Here is a 27704-nt window from a genome sequence, read left to right as displayed (position 1 = left end):
TGCAAACAGAGAGAGATAGAGAGCGGGAGAGAGCGAGATAGCACGTGCAGGCGCACCTCCCAGAGCGGAGTGCTACGCCGGCACGGCAAGAGAGAAGAGGAGAGAGGAGAGAAGAATACACTGACACTAGGTGCAATCTCCCCCCGTGCAAGAGTGAGCATGTCCCTCTTGCACGTATTTAATTCATAGAGAAGTTCATGCTCAAAATTGAGTTACATCCAATTCACACTTGGGTATAAAATAGTCCTGGCTTATAAAGAGCTCAATGTAACAATTAATAGCTGTCTACATCTCAACTTATAACTAAACCATAAATACTAAGGCTTGCCATAGAAAATCCAATGGTGGCAATTTTATTCCGAATAACTGCTATCGCCTTATTGTCCAACACGTGCCAATCACTGATCTGCTCACACAACACCCAACAAGTGATCATATTCCACAATTCAAATCAACATTGCAATGCTTCATCAAAATATCATATATTTCACAAATATATTATCAAAATATCAATTCCATTACAGAAAGACATAAAGTTCATCATCGATTATGATTTTCCTAAATCATGTGAAGACTATGTACATCGAATTAGACGAACAGGATTAGCTCCTGCAAAGGCTACAGCCTATAATTTCTTTACATCAGCAAAATAATAACAAAGACCGCACAGACAGCGACAACCAGGTCATGTCAGGGACAACATGAATTTGGAGGGGGTGAGTGTTGACCGTTGGGTCAACAGCACGACATAACTTAACAAAGCCTTAATTTTTTAGAGTTATGGAATGGTAAGGATTATGATTATAAACATCATTTGTAATAACTAGGTAGTCTAGTTGCAAAAGCCGGGGTGCAATGGCACTTCCAGATTGTAAAATACCAAGCCATTTGACCTAAGGTAGCCTTAGTATTTAAGGTACCTAGGTCACTTTTGTAAAAACACTTGATCATAATCATAAGTTTTAGCGATGCCATCTACTGTGTGTGAGAGAGGAAGAGAGAAAGTATGAGCTTCATCCTGGTGCTACTCCCGCTCGTTCATCACATTGTAGATCCAACTGCACCATTGCGCTAGCCTTGGCCAACAGCTACGCGACAACGCCAAGCATTCCTCGTGGAATGGAGCAAATGTGCTCGCGCATCTATGAGCTATTTGCGGCCGTAATTATATCAAAAGATGTCTGTTTTTTGCTTGCAAGTAGTCATTAGAATCGTGGCGACATAAGCTATGCATAGGTACTCATAGATTTCAGTTTCAGGCACTTCAGAATTCTCCTCTGTCTTTATACATGTTTTTTGCAGATGGGTTTAGAGCTAGGGTTTTGAGTGTAGAGGCTTAGTGACAGGTGTATCCTAGTGAGGGGATGGTGTTCCTTAAGTTTCGTACGATTCAAGTATGGTTTGGTGAGTTTCCTTCCGTTTGTGTGATTGTGGTTTAGTTGGCCTTCCAGAGTGTTGTATGTGTAGGATGGTCTCAGCCTGTCAAGCTAAAGAGATTTCCTCTGTGTGCCTATTGTGTCATTTGTGTCCTTGATTGACATTATGTAGATCTAGGTTGTGTTGCAAGCACTTTATGGGTGGTGTGATTTTCTCCCGCAATCAACAATGCCCCTGTTGGATGACTTGCTGTTGGTGGTGTCAAGGCTAGGGACTTGCTACGCGCCGTGTACGAGCCACAAAAGCTCCTAGCACACAGTCATACAACAGACAAGCTCACAAGGAAGAACGGTGTGTCACTCACCTTCCTGCGTAGTTGCGAATGAAGGATTCCCGCACCGCGAAGAAGAGGGAGATGCCGCTACGCAGCGCTCAACCGCCTCGCCGCCGTCGTGCCGCCGCAACGCTCGATCGCACACACACACACTCTCTCTCTCTCACACGCACACACACAAGGAGATGGTGAAGGAGAAGGTGGAGATGGAGCAAGAGCAGCTTCTATTGCACAATGAGAGAATGACTCAATTTTAGGTTTAATTGGCTTTTATGTGAGCTCACCCCATTCACACTTGGGCGCCCATGCTTAGCCAACTAACCCTAGCATGTTCGTGTTAGAGTGCGCCTCTCATCGGCGATCACTCTACCTTTCCCTATTGGACCGACAAGCCCGGTGCCTGACTCTACTTAAATAAATAATACGGTTACGGTGTCCATCGTAGGTGATAGGGTGTCCGTGATCCACGAGGGTTAACATTGCCCCCCTTCCTGATGTAGATTCCGTCCTCGGAAGCTATTGAGTTGAAGCTTGGTATGTCCATGTTGTAGAGCATCTAGATTTGAATCTGCAAGGCAAAGTCACTGTTTTAGCAAGCGGAATTATATTGCCATAAATCATGAGGGGAATGTAAAGTACATGTGGAAATGAGTAAATGCAAGATTTATGAAATGTTAAACTGCCATTAAGGACAAATAAATTGCACTTTGAGTAAATTAATTAATCAAGAGTTTTGAGCTTATGGGTGAGTCTATCAATTAGTTAGCTATGACTAAGGTTAAAACAACTACTCTAGTACTAGCTAAGCTAAGAAGATTATCTAAATGCAAGATTCCCTAATTATGCTTTTCAGCTTTGATTAGCCAACTCGCTCTCACAACTGCAAACAAAAGCTTGAAATGTTAACTGTAAGCTCAATGGAAGTCTTTTAATTTTTTATTTTTTTTATTTTTTTTTTAATACTTTTTTACTTTGGGTCACAATCATGTGACGTGTGTGCTTATTTTGTATGTCCGGGGTTTTTTGATTCTCAAGGAAAAGCGCCCACACTGGGAACCTCTAGGGCTCTAGTACCATAGACAATACATGTGAGTAAAGTACCAATTCAAGCCAAGATTTCTCTTCCAGCGTAAGATTTTTCATTTGTGGCACTTATGTTTTTTTTTTTTTTTGCTTCCATTTCCTTGGTATTCGCACTAGTGTTTTTTGTTGTTTAAGTGAGCAAGCCTTTCTCTGCCTAAAACATTCCTAAGGTCTCAAATACTCGGATAATTTTATTAGCTAGGCTTAGTGGTCAAGTAAATGAGTTAACCTAAAGCCACGGTCTCCTAATCTCCAGGCTCATCCATAAGATTAAACTGGAGTTCAATCAACTTAAGCAAAGACAAATTTATACATCTATAATGGCAAATAACAATCATAACTATTGCACTCAAACAAAGCATGAAAAATCATTATTAGCAATTACACATATCCACCAACATGAATCATGGAAAGTAGTACACCTGGAGGTATGGAGTGGCTCATTTCGTTGAAGCAGATGTCCTCAGCCATGTGGATGGAGATCCATATAAGTCCTACCTAACACATCCAAAAACAGGCACTATACCTCTAGGAGGCATGTCAGTTTGAAAAATTAAAACTCCTAAAAAACAAACTCAAAACACAATCTAGACCCCTAACCTACCTATCTGTCACCCCTTTTAGAATCAAGGAAAGAGGATATTATATAAACCGGGTGGCCACCCTAAGGCTAGGCCTCTATCCTCATCATCTAGATAAATAAAATCGTTGTCCTTGAGGCCATAGTCTTCCTCGGTCTCTATTAGTTCCTCTTCATCATCCTCTTGTGCAAGCATGCTAATCAAGAACCTCGCGATGCGTGGATACTCATCTTGTGCAAAAGAATAAGCATGTGCTAGTGGAGACACATTCGCTACTGGGTAGGGATCACTAGTTAGCCAGAGACGTATCAGCCATTCTAACTCCCCAAAATTTCTCTCACATGCAAGGCTCTCTATCAAATCCCATTCACAAGAAAGTATAGGGTAGCATACGTAGAACACTTGAGGAAAAGACAAAGGGTACCTTTCATAAAAAATAGAAGTGCATGCCTCTGGTGAAGTAGCCATTTCTGACAATACAGATAGATTTGGTTAGGCCTTTAAAACATAAGAGTTGTTTTTGTGTGTTGCTTGAATTGACACGGTGAATTTGGACTTATATGTAAGATCTGATAGGGTGCTCTCTCGTTGCTAGTCGCTCTTGCTCTTTACTATTTTTGTTTTTTATGAGTATAAGGCTATATATATACATTCCCTAAGATTGGAATTGAGAGGTCAGGGAGGAAGGTTGAGAGGGGAGCGAGTCAATGATTGATGTTAGCAAACACTCCCCCCTTCCTTGGGTAGATCATACCTTTTGGAATGAGGTCGTCACCTTTTGAAACCAATTGTTCCAAGTTGTTATGGGTGAAGGTTTTAACCAATAGTTTTCGACCGCCCTATGCGTTTCATCTAGTTGCAAGGGTGGTAAGGTACTCTCCCATGATTTTATTTGCAACATTGTTGTAGGTGGTGAACTTACCCCGGGAGGTGCAAACTCTTTCGTGCTTGTATGGATATGTACAGTGGTAGGTGGAGGTTGTGTCGAAGCTTCTATTTGCGTATAGGAACTACATGAAGAGCAAGAAGCTTCATTTGATTTCCCTGTTCCTGAGCTAGGTGGAACAAATCGTTCTTTCTTTGGTACCCAAACTAGCTCTAGAGCGGGTGTGTAACATTCCATGATTTTTTCCTTTCCGCGATTTTCAATTTGTTTTGGAGCCACAGGATTGGGTTTACATGGGCCAAGTGACAGGTAAGAGTACACTTTACATTTGGGCACCCAGATTTGATCATTTCCTTCATAGTATCCTTGGGCTTCCAATAGTCGTTTAGGAATCCAACGCAACGTTTCTTTACATTTCTTGGAGTGAGTGGGACGGTTCTTACGAGGTTTCCGTTTTTTTGCATCAACCATGCTCACTACAGAAGCTTTAGGGACCCACTTGTATGTTTTCTCTGTTATATTAGGATGGTTCTTGTGTGTCTCAAGCTTTCTTTCAACTACATCAGTTGAAGCTCTAGAGAGTTGGGCTATGGGGACGTATGGTTCAACCTCCTAGACATGCAATGTCTTGGGTTTTATTTCCTTAGGCAATATCTCAGGGACTATGGCTTGAGTGGTAGGGCTAAGAGTTGGTTTTTGCGTTGTAACACCCCCAGTCCCCCAATCAATAGTGCATTTGGTGGCTATCATCCACGTGCGGCCTAGGTTTATATTACCCTCCATAGTTCCAGTAGGCATGACCAAAAAGTCTTGAGCTACAATTCCATTGTCATAACTGACAGAAGTGTGCCAGATTCCAAAAACCGTAGTTTTTTTCTTGTTGACACCCTTGACTTGGATAATACTCTCAGATAGAGGTGGCTTCCCTAACTGACACCACACCCCATAGGATAGCAGATTATATTTAGCACCCGTGTCCAATAAGGCGTTATATAGCACTTTTCCATAGGCACTATTTAACTCAATAGGGTATCGTAGAGGTGTGTCAGAGTCCAACCCATCCTCTTCGATTTCCACGTGGAATGCATTTGTGACTCCAAGGTTAGCCTCTCGTTTTTGTCTTATACGTTGTTGTCGCTCCTTAGCCTCAGCTTGAGCTTGTATCTTGTTTAACTCGGTTTGTGCTTTGGCGGCCTTCTTTTGATGAATGGCCCGTAGTTCTTCTTGGCTTAAAGGATCATAATATCTTTTGAATTTACTCCCATTGAGGAATCCAATGGTTTCAACTCCATCAAGAGTTTCCACACGAAGGGTACCTTGTGGGGTAATTTCACATACTCTATATGGTCCTTTACCAGCATATTTCAACTTTTTCTTCTCTTTACGTACTCCATACATAAGGACTTTATCACCAACTTTGATGTCCTTATCCTTCACATGGCGATCAAACCACTTCTTTCTCCTATCCTTTTCCACAAGAGCATTTTGCACAGCCAACTGTCTCTCTTCGTCTAGTTTTTCTAAGATATACAAACGCTCGGTTAAGGGGTTACCATTCCATCCTTCCTGTGAAGCTACCCTAAGACTAGGAATGACAAACTCCCAAGGCATAACCGCTTCTTGGCCGTATACCATTTTGAATGGCGTACAATTAATAGCCACTTTATAAGCAGTACGATAAGCCCATAGAGCAGATGTCAACTTCAAATCCCAATCTGTGCGATGAGCTTCTACCGTCTTGGTTAAAATAGAGATTAGAGTCTTGTTGGTGCTCTCGGCTTGTCCATTAGCTTGCGGGTAATAAGGTGTAGACTTATGGTGGGATATCATAAAGGTCGTGGTAAGCTCTCTTATTACCTCATTTATAAAATGGGTACCATTATCACTAACAATTTCAAAAGGGCAACCAAATCTTGTGATAATGTTCTCAAAAAGAAACTTAGCTGTTGTCCTCGCGTCAGCTTTTTGTGAAGCCTTAGCTTCAGACCACTTTGTTACATAGTCCGTAGCAACTAGAATATATCGAGATTGAGTGTTGCGAGCTGCAGGACTAATTGGACCTACAAAGTCTAAGCCCCATTTTTCAAATGGTTGGGTTACTTTAATAGGATGTAAGGGCATTCTGTCTTTGCGCTGTGTGGTCTTGTAACGTTGGCACTCATCACACCCTTTTGTAAAAAGTGATGCATCCTTAAATAAAGTTGGCCACCAATAGCCTGATTGCAGTACCTTTCTAGCAGTCAGGTCTCCTGAAAAATGTCCTCCTGCTACGCCCATATGTGCTTCTTGCAAGATATACAAATATTCATCCTCGCGGGCACAACGCCTAAGAATATCGTCCTTGCCTAGTCTATACAGAGTTCCGGCAATCAAACAATAGGGTTCACATTCTTTTACTAGCCTTCGAGCGATATCCTTACGAAGTTCCTTGGGTGGAAAACCATTAACTAAAAAGTTAACAATGTTCTCACTCCATTCAGGCATAGTCTCAACTATGAATAGGGAAGTATCGGGTAATTCATCATCAACTTCTGTAGGGGCTTCACCATTGGGTATGCGAGACAAATGATCAGCCATGACGTGCCTTTTACCGGGTCTCACTACAATCGTGAAATCAAACTCCAGAAGAATTAACAACCATCGTGTGATTCTTCCTGTGGAGCATGGCTTGTTTACCAGATATAGCAACGCTTGATGATCCACATAAAATACAAACTTGTTTGCCAGAAGGTAGTAGCGAAATTTTTTTATTGCATAAACCATTGCTAAACCTTCTCGCTCTGTAGTGGTGTAGTTCCTTTCAGCATCGTTCAATTGACGGCTTGCAAAGCTAATGGGATAGTCCAATTTATGTTCTCCTGTTTGAGTGAGAACACACCCAATAGCAAAGTTTGATGCATCAATATGCACATGGAAAATGACATCCCAGTTAGGTGTCCTTAAAATCGGAGCACTTGCTAGTGTTTTCTTCAATTGTTCATAGGCCTGGTCACACTCTTCAGTCCATTTAAATTCAATGAGAAGCTTGTACAAAGGACGTGCTATCTCAGCGAAAAATAAAATAAACCGTCGATAATAACCCACGTGTCCCATGAACCTTTGAACTCCCTTGTAATTGGTTGGTGGTGGTAACTCTAGAATCACTTTAATTTTGCTCTCATCGATTGAGATACCATTCTTAGATACTATATGCCCTAAAATAACTCCATGCTTGACTCAAAATTGGCATTTGAACGGGTTCAATGAGATACGATATAACCTACACTTTTCAAACACCTTCCGCAAACATGATAGATGTTCTTTCCAAGAAGAGTAAACACAAAGGTCGTCTAAAAAAGCTTCACAAAACTCTCTCAAATATTCTTTAAAAGCAGTGTTTATTAATCGTTGGAATGTAGCAGGGGCATTTGTTAAGCCAAAAGCCATCACACGAAATGCAAACACGCCAAATTCCATGATGAAGGCAGTTTTAGCTTGGTCCTCTAGCGCTATCGTGATTTGGTTGTAGCCTGAGTACCCATCTAGAAAGCTATAAGCTTCCTTGCCTGCAACTCTTTCGAGTACATGTTCGGAATATGGTAGGGGGTAATGGTCTCTTCTAGTAGCTACATTAACTTTTTTGAGGTCCACGCACACCCTGAGTTTCCCATTCTTTTTTGGCACGATAACTATTGGAGACACCCATTCAGAGTGTTCAATAGGATATATGAACCCACATTTGATAAGCTTTTCTAGTTCTTCTTGAATGATCCTAGGATTCATCGGGTAGGGTCTTTGTTGTACGGGCTTCGCAGTGCTAATCATAGGGATTGTATGTTGGACCACAGAAGGTGGAACACCTTTCATATCATGGTATGTCCAAGCGAATACGTCCTTGAATTCCTTGAGAAACTCTTTGAGGACCGCCTCTTCAACTTCTGTGAGGTCTTGGGCAATAAAAACAGGTTTTTATTCTTCACCGGGGTCAGCTAATTCTATTTCTTTAACTATTGCCGGACCATCATAGATTCCATTATTCCCATCGATAGGTATTCTTTGGGCTTTTGTGTACACAACCTTTGCTTCCCCTGTGGTGCAAGATTTGAAATGTTCTGGTGCAGGATGCAAGTCTGTGGATTCTGGTTGTGCTTTGGTTTGTGCTTCCATTTCTGCTTTCTTGTGTTGTCGAGCTAACTCTTGGTTTTGACGCCTCCTTGCAATGCGGCTCAACTTTGGCTTGTCTATGATCTCTAATTGGGCTATGTCATGGGGTCGTGGTCTACACCACATACCATTTTGGAGATATTCACCCCAATCATCTACCAATTTTCGATGAGCATCACACGCTCCTATATAACTGAGCCATTCTACTGAGGATCTCTTCTTTTTTATCCTAGCACGTACATTGGCTCGATATCGACGCCTCTTAAAGTTTTTCTTTTTCTTATTTGAGACCTGATTTTGATTTGCATTTAGATATGGCTCACTAAAGGAGTCCTCGTTGGTGTCCTCTTCACTCTCAAAGGAGCTATCATTGGTTGATGTGCTCGGTCCTTCCGAATGTTTTGACTCTGAACTTGCTCCACTCTCTAATTCATGAGATTCAGAATCCGTTTCACTCTGGGAGTCAGTGTCTGAGTCGTGCTGGTCAAAGTCTTCTATTGAGCTATCAGTGTAACTGTCAGATTGGTCTACAATTGCCTTGCCCTTAGAAGATGCATGTATGGCACTTATCATGTTCAGAGGTGCAATTTGTGGTACCTCTTCCCCCTCTGGTGTGACCCAAGTGGTTCCTCTATTTCCCCAGGTATCTATGGTTGCAGCTAGGTGTACCCAGTCTACGTTGTCTGATTCCGTCATACCCGGTAACACATCCATGTAAGGAGAATCTTGGCCAATGTCTGTATCCTTCTTACAAGTGTAACAATATTGTAGTGGGGCCGAGTGAACTGTGGTGTCAGAGCGATGATCAATAATGGTTTTACTCCCTAAGGGGTGTACCTTACCAGTCACCAAATCCACTCTAAGGACAGAGTCTTGGAATTGCAAATAGACATGATTTTTAGACCAATCATGAACCATTTGTGCTTCCCTCATGAATGGTCGTCCTAAAATCATTTCATATGACATAAGGTGTTTAGAGAAATCCATTACAATGAACGTATGTTATACCTTGTGTCCTAGAACTTTGATCTTAAGATCCTTGAGCATCCCCATAGGTTTGGCTATGGTACCATTTGCCATCTTTACCACAATGTTAGTAACACTGAGGCGGGGTTTTCCCATGGATTCCCAACAATCTTTTGTAACGATGCTAACTCCCGCACCACCATCAAGAATTCCCTTTATAGTTAATCCCTTGGTAGTGATGGGTAGGGTCGCATTAGACTCGTCGCCTTCAAAATACTGCCCTAATTCGTTAATGGGTACCTCGATCACAGACTCGTGTCCATCTAAGTCAAGTGATTGCACATGATTTTCCTCATCAATCATAATCGAGTCAGGCCTATTTGGTTGCGCAAACTGCGGTAATCCCGTTCGTAGCTCTCCGTTAAGGAATGCTCGAAGTGCAAGGAATAACTCAGGATCTCCATACAGCTTTGCTATGATCGTGGTTCGGACCTCAGAAGACATGAAGTCCACTAGTTTGGCAGCATTCATTGGCATTTTGCAGGGTGTAGGTCCTTGACTAGGAACTGGTGAGGATGGAATCTCATATTCCTCAATGGGATCAGGTATTCCTTCGTTAAACATCCTTTCCAACAAGAAGGGTGTATGCTCACTTTCTGATGTCCCGTCCTCACTCCCTTCTTGGATGATACTAGATATGGCTAACGGTCTATGGTTCATGTGGGGTGGATGAACTTGCGTGGGAAACACTGTGTCATGAATTTTGACATGCATGGGTTCTGGTTCTAGTTTCCCTTGAGTCTCCTCCACTAAACCTCTTAGATGTTTCACCTGCTCAATCTCGTCTACTGGGTTTGGGTACGTCCCAATCTTCTTTTTACGATTCTTCCCTTTTTGCCCCTGCGGTTTATCTTGGGGGTCTTGGATTGGATTTGGAAACACTTGTGGTGTTTTCAGAGGCTCTTTATGGTTTTCTCTTATTCGGTTTTCATTTGGTTCCATGTTACGGTTTTCTTTGTCGGTCTTTCCCTTTGTGGTATTGGTTCTAGTCTCCATTGTCTGGATTGAATCTGAATCATCCTCGAGGTCATTCATATACACGGGGTCATCTCCTGTTCCTATGTTTGTTTTGGAACTTGGCTTTGAATTTCCCGTATTCTGCGACCTCTTCCTTCGTGTCTTCTTTTTCTTTGCTTGGATAACTGACGTGGTATCTCTCTCTTCGAGGATATGGCCTGGCCCTTGAAGCATGGACCGTGTGATCGCATAAGCGGGTGCGACGGGTGGTATTGGCGATGTCACACTAGCAATTTCGACCAAATTTAGGGGTGTGATTTTAGGCGCATTTGGGTTATAGGGGCATTGGGCAATCAAGTGATCTATGCCACGACGATTACATGTGAGTATTGGCATTGCAGACGTGCTCCCTTGATTCATTTGCATCTGTGCAGCATTCTTTTGCAGCCTAATAGGGCACTCCGCTGCTCGATGTGGTCCACCACACTCGTAGCATTGAAGAGGTGGCCTCCTAGCGTGGGTGTTGATATTTTGACCTCTGGATGCGAGAGCAGCAGCTTGATAAACCGGCTTGACTTGCCCCCAACAATCTTCCATGTAGTATATAGGACACTCTTCCAATGTATCAAGTCCGTAGGCAATACTAGTGTCTATTTCCTCCTCACAGCCATCTGCATAAGCATTAGATGGCTCGCAACCCACTTGGTTCATAGGGGCGACTCTTGGATGCGGGGGCTGCGGTCCTAGCACAGGAGGTGGTAGCGGTGTAGCTTGTACAACATTTTGAGATCTAGGGACCATGTGTTGCGATAGTTGCTCAACAGGTGGAGCAGACATCAATACAGGAGCTCGAGGCGCATCCGTCCAGGCTACAGGTGGTCTATTTGCCATCATACGTTTGATCATTAAACAATCCTTAGCTTGGTGACCATACCTATCACATGCGTTGCAAGTTCCATTAAATTTTACTCTAAACGTAGGGCACTCACTAGTGCTATGTGGACCTAAGCAAATGGAACACCATTGTTGCTCCCTTCTTGGATACATGTGACTATTTTGAGGGGGTCGATTATCCTTAAGAGACTCTTGGATTGCCTTGGTGAGGTCTGTCAAGAATGTCTCAAATACCTTCGGCTCATTGGCAATGGGCTTTGCAGTCATGGGTTCATACTCAATGGCTTGTGAGCTAGTGGATCTCGTGTCAGTAGACACCCTCATGCCTGCTATCATCAAGTTGTCCTCTAATTGGATTGCATTGGCAGTGACATCTTCCCAGGTTGTGATACCTCTAATCACTAGTCCATTATAGATTCCTTCATTCCTCAACCCTCGAATGAATCGATCAAGCAGTTGGTTATTGTTGAAGCACTCATTTACAGGGCAGCGAGAGTTTAAGTGCTTTAGACGACTAATGAAGTCCCTTACTGACTCTCCTTCCTTACGTTCGGCCTTCTGTAGCTGAGATGCTACACCCCAAAGCACACCTTCTCGTATGTACTCCTTTAGAAACAACCTTCGAAGGGTAGGGTAGATTGTTTTCTCGTCCACCCTTAGGGTTCTATACCAATCTCCAGCCTTCCCACTTAATGTCAAGCTTAAGGCATTGCACTTATGTAGTTCGTTGCGTTCCCCTAAGGAATCACATACTTGTTCAAACACTTCAATGTGTTTTCTAGCATCTTCGTCCCCATTGAATTTTTGCGTGAGTTTGGCAATTTGTACTGCATTACTTCTAGGCTCTCTATCAGATGCATGACGCATATTTTCCGCGATAGATCGACCTATGGTTTGAGCAAACGCTGCCAAGTCACCTATGTGAGGAGGCAGGGTCGGTGGAGGTACTCTTGGAATCATATGTGGGAGAGGGACGGGTACTGGTCTTGGCATATGTGTGGATGATGCAGGATATGGAACATAACCGGGCATAGGTCCACTCGGATAAGGGCTAGGGAGCGGCACTCGAGGAGCATAAACAAGTGGTACAATTGGAGGTGTGGGGGCCATGTGTGCATAAGGGGCTAGAGGCACATACGGTCGAGGCCCCATATTAGGTACTACGACACTAGGTAGTGGCACTGCGCTAACCGTAGATGTCATCGGTACATTCTCTGTCAGGCTTATCCTTGGAGTGAGCACTGTGTTTTCCTTAATAGAGGGTCGAGCCAAGTTAGGGAAGCTAAAGTTGTCGCTCGGAGGCTCAGATTGAATAGAGACCCCAGGTGAAATGACGTAAGATGGGTCCATGGGGCTCATTAGAGGAGTCTCCATTTGTGATAGAGTAGGCTGTTGAGCCTTGCTCGTATCCAGAAATCTCATGGGGCCAGTTGAGAGTATATTTACCCCTCGGTTTTGCCTTTCCGATTGAATAATGCCATGGATAACATTACAGATCATTTTCTGTTGATCTTCGATGCTCGTGGCACTAGAGGTGGATTGTACAATCTCTATCCATCCTACATGGTAGGCGTGGCCAGAGTGTAGATCCGTCAACACCTCAGTGTGGAGGTCGTATGTCCAATGATCGTTAATGAACAATCCTTCTAGAGTCGACGTGTTAACGGTTTCTTGTGAGGTAGAAGCAATGTTGCTCCCCGTGGTTTTACTTGTCACCAACGGTACTCTAGAGGGAACTTCTGAAGGAGGTAGCTCAACAGGGCCTTCTTGGTAAGAAGTTGGCAGGATATCCACATGGACACTCTTTGGGGGTGTGGGGTCCACGTGCGATGTGAAAGGAGAGTCCACTTTCCCACCCCCTTCGTGTGCTTCATTTGCATCAGGTTCCGAGCGAGTAGCTCTACCTAATGTTTCCATGAAACGGTTAAACATACTAGTACTAGGCTGTGGAGCTTCGGGAGGTGCATGGCCTTCTCTCTCAGTATTTTGGGTAGGGTATGCTTCCATGATTTCTGAGTCGGAGGAGGAATCACTAGCGGCTATTTTAGGGTCTTGGGTGGTGCTACCTTCTGTCCCCGCTGAGGGTCTAGAGCCTATCGTGGATGGGTAATGGGTGTCCGTATGAACAGAGGCACCCTCAATATGCTCGTGTTCTAGCACCCGCCCAGAGCGTAAGTGCATGTGCTTTTGATACCCTAAGGTGTCAAAAAGCTGCTCTAGGAGGCCTTGTGACTAGTTTTTTGCGTGTTTTTTTGTTTGTTTTTTTGCTAGATTTTTTAGAGCGTGTCGTGGAATGGGCCGTGTGATAGCTTGAAACGAGCGTATCGCTAGGAGGGACGCGCTGTGCTTTACAGCCCACCGTTTGGTTCTATTTTGCTCCAGAAAAGTCCGAAACAGTCTTTTCCTAGCTGGGGAACTAGGCTCCAAATAGCAAGTCTAAGGGTGCAAGTGGGAAGAGAAGGGAGGAGAGTGGAGGACTTGTCCCACATGCTCTCATTCCCTCTTGAGGGGGTAGGGTATATATATAAGAGTGAGTCTAGTGTATATCAGAAGTCTGAGGACTGAGGCTTGGGCTTGGGCTTGGGCTTGGAAAAATGATCCCGATCTAACTTTTATACAAACCAACCCGTCCGTTTTTATAACTCACGTTTTTTATTTTTGAAAATCTAACCTCCCCCTCACTCACGTTTTTTATTTTCGAGTTTTTTTTCGAAAAAAATTCTTTTTTTAAAAAATTTAATTTTTATTTTTATTTAAAAAAAAAAGGTTTTTTTGGGATATTATTTGGTACTCGTTTTGGTGCGCGTTGACCTCACCTAGCTATTTACAGTCCCGCCTACCTACTGACCTGCTAATCAGTGGTTCACCTAATTACTAACCTGCTTAATTAACTAACTGTGCGCCTAACTGTGCACAAACCAGAAAACACAGAAAATGCAGAAATTGAAACTTGACAGAACTGTGCAGTGCAAACCAGAAAATGCAGAAAACGCAGAAACGCAAGAAATGCTAACTGTGTAAGCTGAAATCTGAGCTTAATAGAACTAGCAAAAAAGAGCTTAACAGAACACAGAAAACTTGAATGCAGTCAACAACATTCTGTCTTTCTCTACTGTTTTTGCATAACAACAATAATCAAACTTAAGCCGCGTCTTTCCTACATAAAAAATAGCTTCAATACAATTTACAGGTCGCCATTGGAGCTTCATGCGCAACAGCTCCCCGACAGCGGCGCCAAAAATGTCAAGGCTAGGGACTTGCTACGCGCCGTGTACGAGCCACAAAAGCTCCTAGCACACAGTCATACAACAGACAAGCTCACAAGGAAGAACGGTGTGTCACTCACCTTTCTGCGTAGTTGCGAATGAAGGATTCCCGCGCCGCGAAGAAGAGGGAGACGCCGCTACGCCGCGCTCAACCGCCTCGCCGCCGTCGTGCCGCCGCAACGCTCGATCGCACACACACTCTCACACACTCTCTCTCTCTCTCTCACGCACACACACAAGGAGATGGTGAAGGAGAAGGTGGAGATGGACCAAGAGCAGCTTCTATTGCACAATGAGAGAATGACTCAATTTTAGGTTTAATTGGCTTTTATGTGAGCTCACCCCATTCACACTTGGGCGCCCATGCTTAGCCAACTAACCCTAGCATGTTCGTGTTAGAGTGCGCCTCTCATCGGCGATCACTCTACCTTTCCCTATTGGACCGACAAGCCCGGTGCCTGACTCTACTTAAATAAATAATACGGTTACGGTGTCCGTCGTAGGTGATAGGGTGTCCGTGAGCCACGAGGGTTAACAGGTGGATATCCCGTGGGTTTGTAGTTTTGGCTTGCTATGAACGTTAATGTATTTTCATCCATCGTGAACTGATTTCTAGGTGTTTGAGCCACATTGTGAAGGTGTAGTAGCTTCATCAGCACTAGCCCAAAATGGACTTTCATAAGGGGTATAAGCTACACCTTGTCTCTCTTACGTGGCTTTTGACCGGTTCCTCATAATAAAAAATTGATGACATCAGCGGCTCGGTTATGGATTGGAATACCTCACTACTCCTTATTGTTCTATATGATCAAAAGAATAGATAAGGTTAGTACAGTCAGTGCGATGGGTGTCCGATGAGTTGGCCTAAACTCTAACATGATGCAACGTGCATCACTAAAAAATTGGATCATGACCAACATGCTTGGCCCAAGTGCTAGAAGCAATCCTACATGTGCAATCACCCACATGAATAGCAAATTCTGCGGTTGATCTTGAGGGTCCAAATGCATGACAAAAACCATCGCTGAAAAACTCGAGAAATGTGCTTAATCTCGCCATACCTCTAACTGACGTGGTTGGTGAGCCAGTTGTCATGTCATCAAGATAATCATCCTCCCAAGGGATACATTGTACTTAAAAAATGAGAGAGAGGTTGCATCAACATGTAAAGAAGGCCACTACCACTCATTAGGATCGCATTCTAACTTAGCCAGTGGCCGTCCATGCCATATCCACAACCTCCAAAGCGGTGCCTCCTCTGTAATGAAAATAGGGTCGACACAAGAGCATCTATCCAAAGAGCCCACTACTTGGACATGCTGTCAATGAGCCTCCAACTGCTGATCAAGAGCTACCTCACCGTGAAAGGCCAATATAATGTGATAGCCATGATGAGCTTGTGCAATAGCCAAGACACTTTGGTGTTGCTAATTATGTTGTTTGTGCTTTTAAGTTTCAAGTACATCTCATATTGATTAGATCTAACAATTAAAGTACTAAATCAAGGGCTTAAAAAACTGCATGTGGATTCTTCCAGGCTGGAGAAACGGAATAGGATTACCAATAAAAATTTGTAGGGTGGTTAAATCCTTCTCTTAGAAAACACCCGGACAATTGCTATCAAAGTATAGCCCATCTGATGCTCCACATGGTTGCATGTTTAGTTGTGCCACAAATGGCTATCGATCCTTCGTCACTGAATTACACCTCAATTTTAGAGAGGATCTATGGTTGAAAATCGGTGTCACGTGTCGGTGTAGATCACAACCGTTGATCTCGAATGTGAAGTTGTTGTAAACTAAGTGTAAACTCAGGCAAGTGTGAACTCATTGTGAACTAGATGTGAACTATATGTGAACTCTGCAAGGTATGTGTATTGCATTTTGGTGGTGTGAACTAAATGTGAACTTGGTGTAAACCCAATGTGAACTCCATCTAAACTAAGATCGTGTGTGTACCTAATATAATGCTACCTTTTCCCTTGCATAACAAAATCCACGCGCTCACGTATATTCAGACCTTCACTCTATGACGGAGATGTCATGAGGTCAAACCCCACCCAATCCATATTTTTTCACATATATACCCTTGCATCATTTTGAGATGGATTTGCCCCAACTTTTGCATAGGTAGTTTGGTAAGCTGAGCCGGAAAACAAACGAACAGTTGCGTTTGACCGGACAGCGAGGTAAATTGCTTTTCCACGACTGAAGAAGAGAAGGAAGCGGCTCTGTTGCGTTCGCGGGTCGCTACCGCCGTCCTCGCTCCTTCTATGACTCAGAAGCCATGAATCTCTCCCTGCTAGGTCAGTACCCTTCCGCCGAGTTTTCGTGAAGACTGCATGGCGTCTGCTTTACTGTCTATGAAATTTTGGCAGAATTCCACTTGGAAATATCTCTAATTCTGCGCAAGAGAGTTAAAATTGGTCTTTTGCGGTGTTGCAGATCCCTTTCAAAACGATTTTCCTGAGGTGATTGAGGAGTACTTGGAACAAGGGAGTGCAAAATGTATCTGTTTCAATCGCAGGGGAACTCTTCTTGCAGGTATTTTGTCTTCCTGACTAGCTGCGAAGCTCATTTTTGTTATCCCTCTGTGTTTGCATTGTTGCAGGAAAGAGTGCATTTTTGGAGCTATGTTTGTTGTATCAATTTTTATTTTTCTTGGCAGTGGGTTGCCAAGATGGAGGATGTGTAATCTGGGACTTTGACACAAGGGGTGTCGCAAAGGAGCTTCGTGATACCAGCAGCAGCACACTTGTGACAGATGTGAGCTGGTCTAAGTGCGGGCGATATCTTTTAGTGGCAGCTAGTGACAGGTCTCTAGCCTTATGGGACGTTGCAAAGGGTGTGAAAATCAATACAATAACATTACAGCAAAGTGCACTCTTTGTACGTTTGCACCCCGCCAATCCATCACTATGTTTAGCTTGCCCAATGGCGAATGCACCAATTTTAGTAGACATAACCAGTGGCACCACCCATTCTCTTGCTGTGTCTGTACCGAAAACATTGGATACCGGACAACTTGCCCGGTCGAAGTCTGCAAATGGAAATTCTCAGTTCACCCCTTCAGTTGCTTGCTTCAATAAGAGGGGTGATCTGATTTTTGTTGGAAACTCAAAAGGTGATGTTTTTATTACCGATACAGTGAGCAAGCAGGTTCGAGCCCTCCTGCAAACCCCTGGAGGTGCTTTAATTAGATATTTTTCGATGAGTAGAAGTGGCCAGTATGTGCTTATTGTTTCAAATGACAGAATTATTAGGTTGTATGAAATTTTACTGCCCGTAAATGGCGCGTCACAAGCCCTCTTGGCCATGGCAGCTGGACAAAATGAGGATGAAATGTCGCTCGAAGATTTGAAGCGATGTGGTTCTCAGTGCTTTCAGTACTTAAAGGAGTTTCAAGACAGGGTCAATCGTGTGCATTGGAGGGCAGCCTGCTTTAGTGGTGACGGTGAGTATGTTGCCGGAGCATCTGCTGTAAAAGGTGAACACAAAATTCACATATGGAATAGCAAAACAGGGCAGTTGGCCAGGATTTTAGAAGGGCCCAAAGAAGGTATATTAGATCTTGCATGGCATCCTAGTCGCCCGATTGTGGCGTCAGTGTCCATGTCAGCAGGTGTAATCTACATATGGGCAAAAGATTATACTGAGAACTGGAGTGCCTTTGCCCCAGACTTCAAGGAGTTGGAGGAAAATGAAGAGTATGTGGAAAAGGAAGATGAATTTGATTTGATGCCTGAGATAGAGAAGGTATTCCTTGTTCATGTAAGCTCTTGAAGTCTGCTTGCCTTACTTCACTTAATGAGAATGTTCACTATGCAGGCCAAACCTTGTAGAACTGATGAGGACGAAGAAGTGGACATTTTGACTGCTGACAAAGTTGCAGCTTTTAGCGATTCAGATGACTCTGATGATGGGCTCTACTTTCTACCGACGGTACCCTTGCCTGATACACCTGAACAACAAACTCAGGCTCCTCAAACTGGGCATATTTTTGAAGATTCTTTGAAGGCAGAACATAGCAGTCCGCTTGATTCAGAGCGGTCAAATGGTGTTGATGATAACAAAGCAAGGCTCTTTGAAGTGAACCGTCCAGAATTCTTCTCTGGTGAGTGTGTTAATTACTTGGCTTCTCATTGGTGGTGTATGGATTAATTTTTTGTTTTGTAATTTTGATGAGATGAGATGCTTCCTGGTCTTTATGCTATTGTGATGAGAGAGAGAGAGAGAGAGAGAGAGAGAGAGAGAGAGAGAGAGAGAGAGAGATATGAAATGATATATTAACATCTTCAAGAGGCCAAAATGACCTATGAGACCAATCCGTACAAGCTGGTGAATTTGATACCATATCTGGGTACAAAAAGAGATACCAAGATGAATCTAAAGGTGCTACTAGCTGGAACTCTATGGGATATGTATGATCACTAATCCCATGGGTGCCCAAAATAAGAGGGTGATATAATGGGTGGTGAATCGACGAGTTTTCACGCGAGAAAACTCTCCGTTTTCGTATTCCTTTGCAATGGAATTGGACGTACTTGTAGGGGATTAGCAATTAGCTACTCCGGTTCCTGTACAGAAGGCTCTTGCCTTGACAAACGTGCATAAATACCCGAGAGCTGTACATGGTCATCTGAGAAGCCCTACTAGTGGGGCATTACGATATGTGCAAAGGGGAGAGAGCGATGGGCGAGAGCAAATCATTGCGTTGCATGAGACAAGGGAGAAGGCAAGCTTTCCATTAAAGCTGTGATCACCTGCACCCACTACTCACACACACACTGTGTAGCAATGAATATAATCAGCCTTTAGCCTCAAAAATGCCCCCCCCCCCGGATGAGACCTCTGGAGTGAGAGTTGACTTGCAGGTTGCTCTCCTATTGCAATGTGTCAAGTTTGCTTCTTTTGGTTTAATTCCTAGTACCCACCAACTTATAAAGTCTTGCCAAGGGGCCTAAATGACGTTAAGTGAGCCTAGCCACTTCTTTACTAGTCGGATTCCAGTGCTGAGCGTGTTGGGGTTAGCCCAACTTGGGCTTCTAGGTGTGAACATCTCTTATGTGTAAAGCCTTTATAAGGCAGAAAAAGATCTAAAGGATCTCTCTTTCATTGTGTACAGCGTGTGTCTCTTAGCTTGTTCCCCCTCTCCTCTCTCGTCTGCTCTCTCCCCTCACTCACCTAGTCATGTCTATACGCGACGCTGTTCGTATCCGCTCCGACTCAACAATTGGTATCAGAGCTCATGGAGGCGAGCTTGGGGCATTACGCCAGTCATAGGAAGCGTTCTCAGAGCTTGTGTGGAGATTGTCAAGGTATCTTTCAAGTGGCAACATCAGGAGGCTGTCCGACGTCATCAAAGCGAGTCGAGAATTGGCAACAAGAGCGTACTTTCGGCTCCATACCTTTGGTTTGCAACAGGAGTGAAGGCCTTGGTGGTCCTCTACACGGTCTTGCCAGTGAGGAAGTTCTGTGCTGGATCGAGTTTGTTATGGATGAGATTGGTGTTGATGTCAATATAGATGCACGCATCATGAATGGAAATTGGACCATGGAAGCCGAAGCAGACGTTATTCAGATGTTCTTCTGCATCCTAGCTGTTTGCCAGACAAACATACCTGAGGAATATGATGATGGTAGGATCAGTTATGAAGCTGAATGAGCTGATGAAGGATCCTTTGTGGTTGCAGCAAGGGAAATTGGATTTGAGTTTGTGAAACGAACTCGAACAAGTATGCATGTTCGAGAGTCTGATTCATCAGGCAGGAAGGTAGAAAGAGAGTACAAAGTGCTTAATCTTCTGGAGTTTAATAGTACTTAACCAGGATGTCGGCGGTGGTGCGCAATGAAGATGGCCAAATCTTTTTTTTCTGCAAAGGTGCAGACAATGTAATCTTTGAGAGGCTCAACAATTGTGATGTGAAGCCCCATTCAATCATCGATTCCAATTTATTCTTTTATGCAAAGGTGTAGACATTGTAATCTTTGAGAGGCTCAACAATTGTGATGCGAAGCCCCATTCACATCATCAATTCCAATTAAAGAGCTGGAAAAAAAATGCAGACCACCTAGCTTGGAGTTCCTCTTGTCAGATCAAGAGGAGTCTTCACTCACAATGTCCATTCACTTTGTTTGTGTCCGTTGCACTCTCTCACTAAAGAACGGAAGGTTCTCCCTTCTATAAGTAAAAGGAACCTTGAGCACAGTTCGGAGCACTCATCTTGAGCAAAGTTCAACATTCATTCCGCTGCACCTAACATTATGTAGAAGTCCTCGTGCCCCAAATACCCCTGACAATGCAACCGAAGTTTGCCAATGACAGGTGTAATGGCTACATCCTTGCCGGGTGCCCCTAGAACTGCCTCTGCTAGTGGTCCCATCTGATCGGGTGTAATCTCGAGCCGCGCCGCCAATTCAGGTGAAATGAAGTTGGCCTTAGCTCCTCCATCAAAGAAAATCAGGGCTTCTTGATCTTTTACTTTGCCCCAAGCTCGGCAAAGTTTTGTACTCTCATCAATTGTGCTTGGGTCAATACCCATGCAATCTGGAACCAGTCCTGCTTTCATCTTGCCTTTCCGTCCACGTTCCTCAGCTGCTTTTGAACTCTCTGGCTTGTCTTCATCTTGTTCTTTCTGTGCCTTTTTAGGGCACTTCGCGGAGATGTGTCCTTGTTCCCCGCATTTAAAACACTTCCCCTCGTTAATGTAGTTGGCTCTTTCTCGAGGAGTGAGCCTGGGTCGTGCATCCTTACCTTTCTGATCTTGGGGGCTCTTCTTCTTTCTACTTTCATTTTTAGAAGGCTGTTCTGTTTTCTATGTCATGATCTCATCTGTGGGGTAAGTCAAACTGCGTGAGTGTATCACAAAGCCCCGTTTCGCATGACTCATCGGTTCTTGGATAGAATTTGACTTTTGCTCCAAGCAGTGATCTCGGATCTCCATAGGAAGTCCCAAGGTAAACTGCTCAATTTGTTCTTTAAACGAGATCTTCTTAAATGAAGAAGCGAGTAGAAAAGAGCTCCAAAATCTATCGCAATATGCGTCCAAGGTATCTTTCTTGGTCATCCGGAGATGGTTCCAAGCAGTTCGTATGTCGCGTTTGTACTCCCGAGTCAACCAAGAAGAAATTAAAAGCCTTTTAAATTTCAACCATTTAACTGGCACTTTCTTGTTCAATAGAAGTGGACCACCATGTTCGAGCATTTCCCTTGAAGTAAGAGGTAGCCCTCCGAATCTTGGAGTGATATGAGTAATGATCTCTAGAGAAAGCTATGTCAAATTGGAATCCGGAAAAAGTGTCAAATTTAATTGAATGTCCACCTTCTTTAAATTCTCGAACTTTCTTGCTTTTATCCTCCAGAAAGTCATACTGGTTGGCTTTATAAAAATTCTTCTTCTTTGTATAAAATCTGTGATCATCGGAGTCCGAACTATCTGAAGACGAGTCCTCTGTAGAACTGTCAGAAACTGGGCAAAACTTAGGCTTCTTTGCCTTTTTCTTGCCCTTTCCGAAGCTTTGCTTTTTGCTTCGCTTTTTCTCTTTCCTCTCTTCTTCGCTCGAGTTAGAAGAGCTAGAAGAATTGTAAGAAGAAGAAGAAGAAGAAGAAGAAGAAGAACTGGATACTCCTTCAAATCTGACATGCTTCTTTTGTTTTCTTGCCCAGGCAAAAGCAGATTGACGACCCAAATAACCCGGGAAGTCAGTTCCTTTCTTTTGCTTTTTGTCGTGCTTTTTGGCTTTGTTGGTTGTGTTAAAAAGCTGGGTAATCCGTGTATCAACCACCTCTTCTAATTCTTGCTCTGTAAACATCCTTGGAGTAGGAGGTTTCTTGAGTGCCGGTTTGAGGGGTGGTTCTGTGGCCTTCCGCCACTGAGAGTGCACTTCGTCAAAGGATGTCTGAGTCAATAATTTTGCAAATTTTGGATCCTTTGCAATGTTGATCATCATCTTTGTCGCATCTTCAACCAATTGTCGACGCTTCATCTCTTGAATCTCCGCCCGAGTAGGCCGAGGCGGGCGATAGTCGTGATAATCTTCTTCATGATCTCTTCCCGCATCCCCAGATGCAGAGGAAGTCGATTGATCTCTGTTTGAATCCATAAGTGTCGCGAGAAAAAGGATCGTATTTCCCTGTAGAAGAGAGATCGGCCGTGCTTTGATACCACTGTAACAAACTTGGCCACTTCAAGTCAAGATTCTATCGCGACACAATAGAGATTCACTTCAAAACAGTTCACAGTTCACAATTGATTCGACACGGCCCGGTGGAGTTCCGTGCCTAGAGATATTGGCCCCAAAGACTGGCACACCTTTCGGTATATCTTTTTGTATTAATCTGAGTTCAAAGTACAAGGGAGTGGGAGGGTTCTCACTCTCAGACTCTGCGTCCAGATGCTCTGAGAAGTGGGAGCCCTGCCCATCTATTTATTGGTTACAAGGATTGCCAAAAGCAAAGCCCCAAAAGATGCGGTCTTTTTAAGCTTCCAAAAGCTTCTAAAAAAAAAGCTATTCTTCTCCCAAGCCTTGCTTAGTAAATAAAGCAACTCCAAAAGCTTCTCATCGTAAGTTTTGCGTAGAGCAAAAAGCTGCCAAAATCTTGCATAGAATTTTCGTGAAATGCGTCGCAAATTGCGGGGGTCCGTACGGCAGTGCCACGTCAACAGAACAACGTAAATCTTGGAAATCTGCCACGTCACTTGTTGCTGCATTTTTACGGGTGTGTGTGTGTGCCGGGGTTTGTTGCGCCATGCCACGTCACCTAGTTTGCGACAATAAGTCACCTATTATGAAAGTGATCTATAAGAGGTGTTTCACATGCGAGGTCGAAAACTGGAACCAGCGGTGGAAAATGCTCATGCTAGGTACTGTACCATGATGCTAATGCTATGGGTTTGTGCAATCAGAGGGTATGCAGCTACTCTAAGTGCCTGGACATGCACGGCATGCGCGTAGGCTGACAAGGGTGCCGGAACACTTTCTAGGCTTCCTAAACCTTAGAAGTAGGAACAACTTGTCCACATACACATAGGGTTAGATGTGTATGTCACAAAGCGATGACGTGGCGGACAGCAGAAACCCTAATTTCTGGCTGAAACCCTAAAATTCCTGCAAACCCTAAAATCTGCCAGAAACCCTAATTTGCAGCAAACCCTAATTTCAGGCTGAAACCCTAATTCAGCAAACCCTAATTCTGCCCGGGGTGCCACATGGCAGCAGCAGTACGGATTTTCGTAAATTGCGGCGGATTTGGCGCTTGCAACTTTCTTGCTTTTTCTACGCAAATAAGCAAGAGAGAAAAGTAATTTGCTTTTTTTTTGAAACTCAAAAGAGTTTGTGAGAGAGAAACAAACTGCTTTTGATTTTGAAGCTTTTGGGGCTCTGCTTTTGGGCATCCCTTGTATCTTTAAATAAGTGGTGAGGGCTTCACTTCTTAGAGCATCTGGACGCAGAGTCTGAGAGTGAAACCCTAGCCACTCTCTTGTACTTTGATCTGATTAAGATAAAAAGAAATACCGAAAGGGGCGCCAGTCTTTGGGGCCAATATCTCTAGGCACGGAACTCTGCCGGGCCAATGCAAATCTATTGTGATATGTGAATTGTTTTGAAGTGGTTATTTGGTGCTGTCGCGGTTGATTCTTGACTTGGAGTGTCCAAGTCTGTTACGGTGGTATCAGAGCACGACCGATTTCTCTGCTACGGGAAATCCAATCCCCGAATTCTTTTTCCGCGGCACCTATGGCTTCAGGCAATGATCAATCGACTCTCTCTGCATCTGGAGATGCAGGCAGGGATCACAATGAAGATTCCGGCACTGAGTATGGCCCGCCTAGTCCTACTCAGGCGGAGTAGTGAGGGATGGAGCGTCGTCAATTGATTGATGATGCAACAAAGATGATGCTCAATTTTGCCAAGGACTCGAAGATGGCAAAATATATGAACCAGACCTCTTTGGAAGAGGTGCAGATGGAGTGGCAGAGAACCACAACACCACTCCAGAAACCCGCTCTCTCTGCCTCCAAGAAATATACGGACAAGGAACTGGAGAACGTGGTTGATGCACGGATTGCTCAGCTTTTCGACGTGCAAAAGAAAGACAAAAAGCACGGCAAAAAGCAGAAGAAAGGCATTGACTTCCCAGGATATTTGGGTCGTAGGTCGACATTCGACAAGGCAAAGAAACTGAAGAAGCGTGTCAAGTTTGAAGGCTTACCCAGTTTTTCTTCTTCTTCTTCTTCTTCTTCTTCTGACAGTTCTTCTAGCTCTTCAGACTCGATCGAAGAAGACAGGAAAAGCAAAAAGCGAAGCAAGAAACAACGCTTCGGAAAGGGCAAGAAAAAGGCAAAGAAGTCTAAGTCTCGCCCAGTGAGTGTCACTTCTACAGAGGACTCGTCTACGGACAGTTCAGACTCTGACAACGGGAACTTTTATGTGAACTAGAAGAATTTTTACAAAGCCAACCAGTATGACTTTCTCGAAGATAAAAGCAAGAAAGTCCGAGAGTTTAAGGAAGGTGGCCAAGCACTTAAGTTTGATACTTTTTCGGGATACTCCGATGCTTCGAAGGCTTTGTCTTTTATACAGCAGTTTAACATCGCTTTCGGGGAAGGACGCTATTCAGAGCACTCCAAGATTCGGAGAGCTGCCTCTTATTTTAAGGGGAATGCTCGCACTTGGTGGTCCACGCTTCTATTAAGCAAGATTGTGCCAGTTACATGGCTGAAATTCAAGAGGCTTTTTATTTCTTCTTGGTTGACTCAAGAGTTTGAGCGAGATATACGAGCTGCTTGGAACCATCTCCGGATGACCAAGAGTGATACAGTGAATTCTTACTGTGAAAGATTCTGGAGCTCTTTTCTACCTGCCTCTTCATTCAAGAAGATCTCGTTCAGAGAACAGATTGAGCGGTTTACCTTGGGTCTACCTACAGAGATCCGAGATCACTGCTTGGAACAGAAGTCAGCTTCTATTCAGGAGTTGATGAGTCATGCGAAGCGGGGCTTTGCAATTCACTTTGGCAGTCTGACCTACTCCACAGATGAGGTCATGACACAACGAACCGGACAGACTTCTGGGAATGAAAGTAGAAAAAGAAAGAGCAACCCAGAGAAAAAGGATGCACGACCCAAGCTTACTCCTCAGGAGAGAGCTCGCTTCATCAGGGAGGGGAAGTGCTTTGGATGCGGGGAACTTGGACATATCTCCGTGAAGTGCCCTAAAAAGGCACAGAAAGAACGAAACGACAAGAACGACGAAAGGCCTGAGAGTTCGCGAGCAGCTGAGGACCGTGTACGAAAAGGCAAGATGAAAACATGACTGGTTCCAGATTGTGTGGGTATTGATCCCGACACCATGGATGAGAGTACAGAACTTTGCCGAGCTTGGGGCAAAGTGAAAGATCAAGAGGCCCTGATTTTCTTTGATGGAGGAGCCAAGGCCAACTTCATTTCACCGGAATTGGCGGCGCGGCTCGAGATTACTCCCGATCGGATGGGACCACTTGCAGAGGCAGTTCTAGCGGCACCCGGCAGGGACGTAGTCATTACACCTGTCATTGACAAACTTCGGTTGCATTGTCAAGCGTATTTGGGGCATGAGGACTTCTTCATAATGCCTTTGGAGGGTTGTGATGTTCTCTTAGGGATTCCCTGGTACCACAAGAACAACGCTGTCGTCGATTATCGGGCGAGAAAAGCGACTTTGACTACAGAAAAGGGCAGAACAATTGTACTTGATATTAAACTGAAGGGCGAGTCTGTCCCTATTGTATCGGCTTCGGCCATTTCAAATTTAATGAAATCCAGTTTGTTTGTTTACTCGATCTTTATGAAAGAGTTGAGTGATGATGATAGGACAAATATGTCTAAACTTGATAAAGAACGCCAAGATTTTCTACACCCTCACGCCGATTGCTTCTCAGAAGGCCTGCCAGGTGAGTTACCACCTGCTCGTCCTGAAGATCATACCATTGATATGATACCTGGTAGTACACCACTGAACCGGCCATCCTACCGTGTGAGCCGAGCACAGAATGAAGAGATTATGAACCAAGTGAAAGACCTCTTGGAAAAGGGTCTTGTCCAGCCTAGTACTTCACCGTATTGCTCTCCAGTGTTGTTGGTTTTGAAGAAAGACGGATCTTGGAGAATGTGCATCGATTATAGAGCTCTCAACAAAATCACCATCAAGAACAGATTTTCGATCCCTAGGATCGATGATATACTCGATAGGTTACAGGGATCCTTGTGCTTTAGCAGGTTTGACTTGAAGAGTGGATATCATCAGATCAGGATAGCGCCGGGAGACGTCTACAAGACAGCTTTTCGGACGACTTTTGGGTTATTTGAGTTTTTGGTGATGCCTTTTGGCTTAACCAATGCTCTTGCGAAATTTAGCCTGATGATGGACAGGATTTTTCGAGAGTACAAGCTATTTGTTGGCACTTTCTTTGACGACATCATTGTTTTCTCCAAGAATGAGGCAGAACACAGAGATCATCTGCTTCAGGTCTTTTAGGCATTACGAGATCACAAGTTAGTGATTAATGCAAAGAAAAGTGAATTTTTCCTACCAGAGATACACTTTTTGGGACACATTGTGTCAGCAGCAGGAGTGCAAATGGATCCGGCCAAGATAGAGACTATCCGTGATTGGCCTTACTTGAGGAATGTCCATGAAGTTAGAAGCTTCTTGGGACTGTGTTCGTACTACAGGCGGTTCATACGAAAGTTTGCAGAGGTTGCTTCCCCTTTGCATATCTTGACACAGAAAGGAGTACCTTTCTCGTGGGGACCCACAGAGGTGACTGCCTTTCAGACATTGAAAGAGAAATTGACTACAGGACCTATTTTGGCTTTGCCGGACTTGCAGAAGTCATTTGAAGTATATTGTGATGCTTGTGGTCGTAGGCTGGGTGCGGTCTTGATGTAAGAAGGCCATGTCATAGCTTACGAGAGCTGTTTGTTCTCTAGGCCGGAGATGACAACATGGATTTATGAGAAAGAGCTTTTGGCGGTTATCCATGCTCTTACGCAGTGGCGGCATTACCTACTCGGAGCGGATTTTACTGTCTTTACAGACCATCAGAGTTTGCGCTACTTCTTGTCACAGAAGCAGTTTTCGAAAAAGCAAACGCGATGGGCGAACATCTTGTCACAG

General features: G+C 44.0%; 1 protein-coding gene and 1 pseudogene across 2 annotated transcripts in view; both read left to right on the top strand.

Moving 5' to 3' along the window:
* The window catches only part of LOC147448603 (uncharacterized), a 315839-nt pseudogene that overhangs the window by 192813 nt on the left and 95322 nt on the right, over positions 1-27704 (top strand). The window lies entirely within an intron of this gene.
* RBL (Transducin/WD40 repeat-like superfamily protein) overlaps positions 16696-27704 on the top strand; it is a 29172-nt gene continuing 18163 nt past the window's right edge. Inside the window, exons 1-4 of the mRNA XM_086521170.1 lie at positions 16696-16852; positions 16992-17090; positions 17215-18302; positions 18375-18660. Of these exons, the coding sequence (XP_086377296.1) occupies positions 16834-16852; positions 16992-17090; positions 17215-18302; positions 18375-18660 (1492 nt within the window). The 5' untranslated portion in view covers positions 16696-16833. The remainder of the gene's footprint in view (positions 16853-16991; positions 17091-17214; positions 18303-18374; positions 18661-27704) is intronic.

The sequence above is a fragment of the Adiantum capillus-veneris genome, chromosome 10 (genome assembly GCF_014529385.1).
Source record: "Adiantum capillus-veneris isolate H3 chromosome 10, ASM1452938v2, whole genome shotgun sequence".
NCBI lineage: Eukaryota > Viridiplantae > Streptophyta > Polypodiopsida > Polypodiales > Pteridaceae > Adiantum > Adiantum capillus-veneris.
The sequence above is the reverse complement of the archived record's forward strand: the minus strand, read 5'-3'. Positions and strand labels throughout refer to the sequence as shown.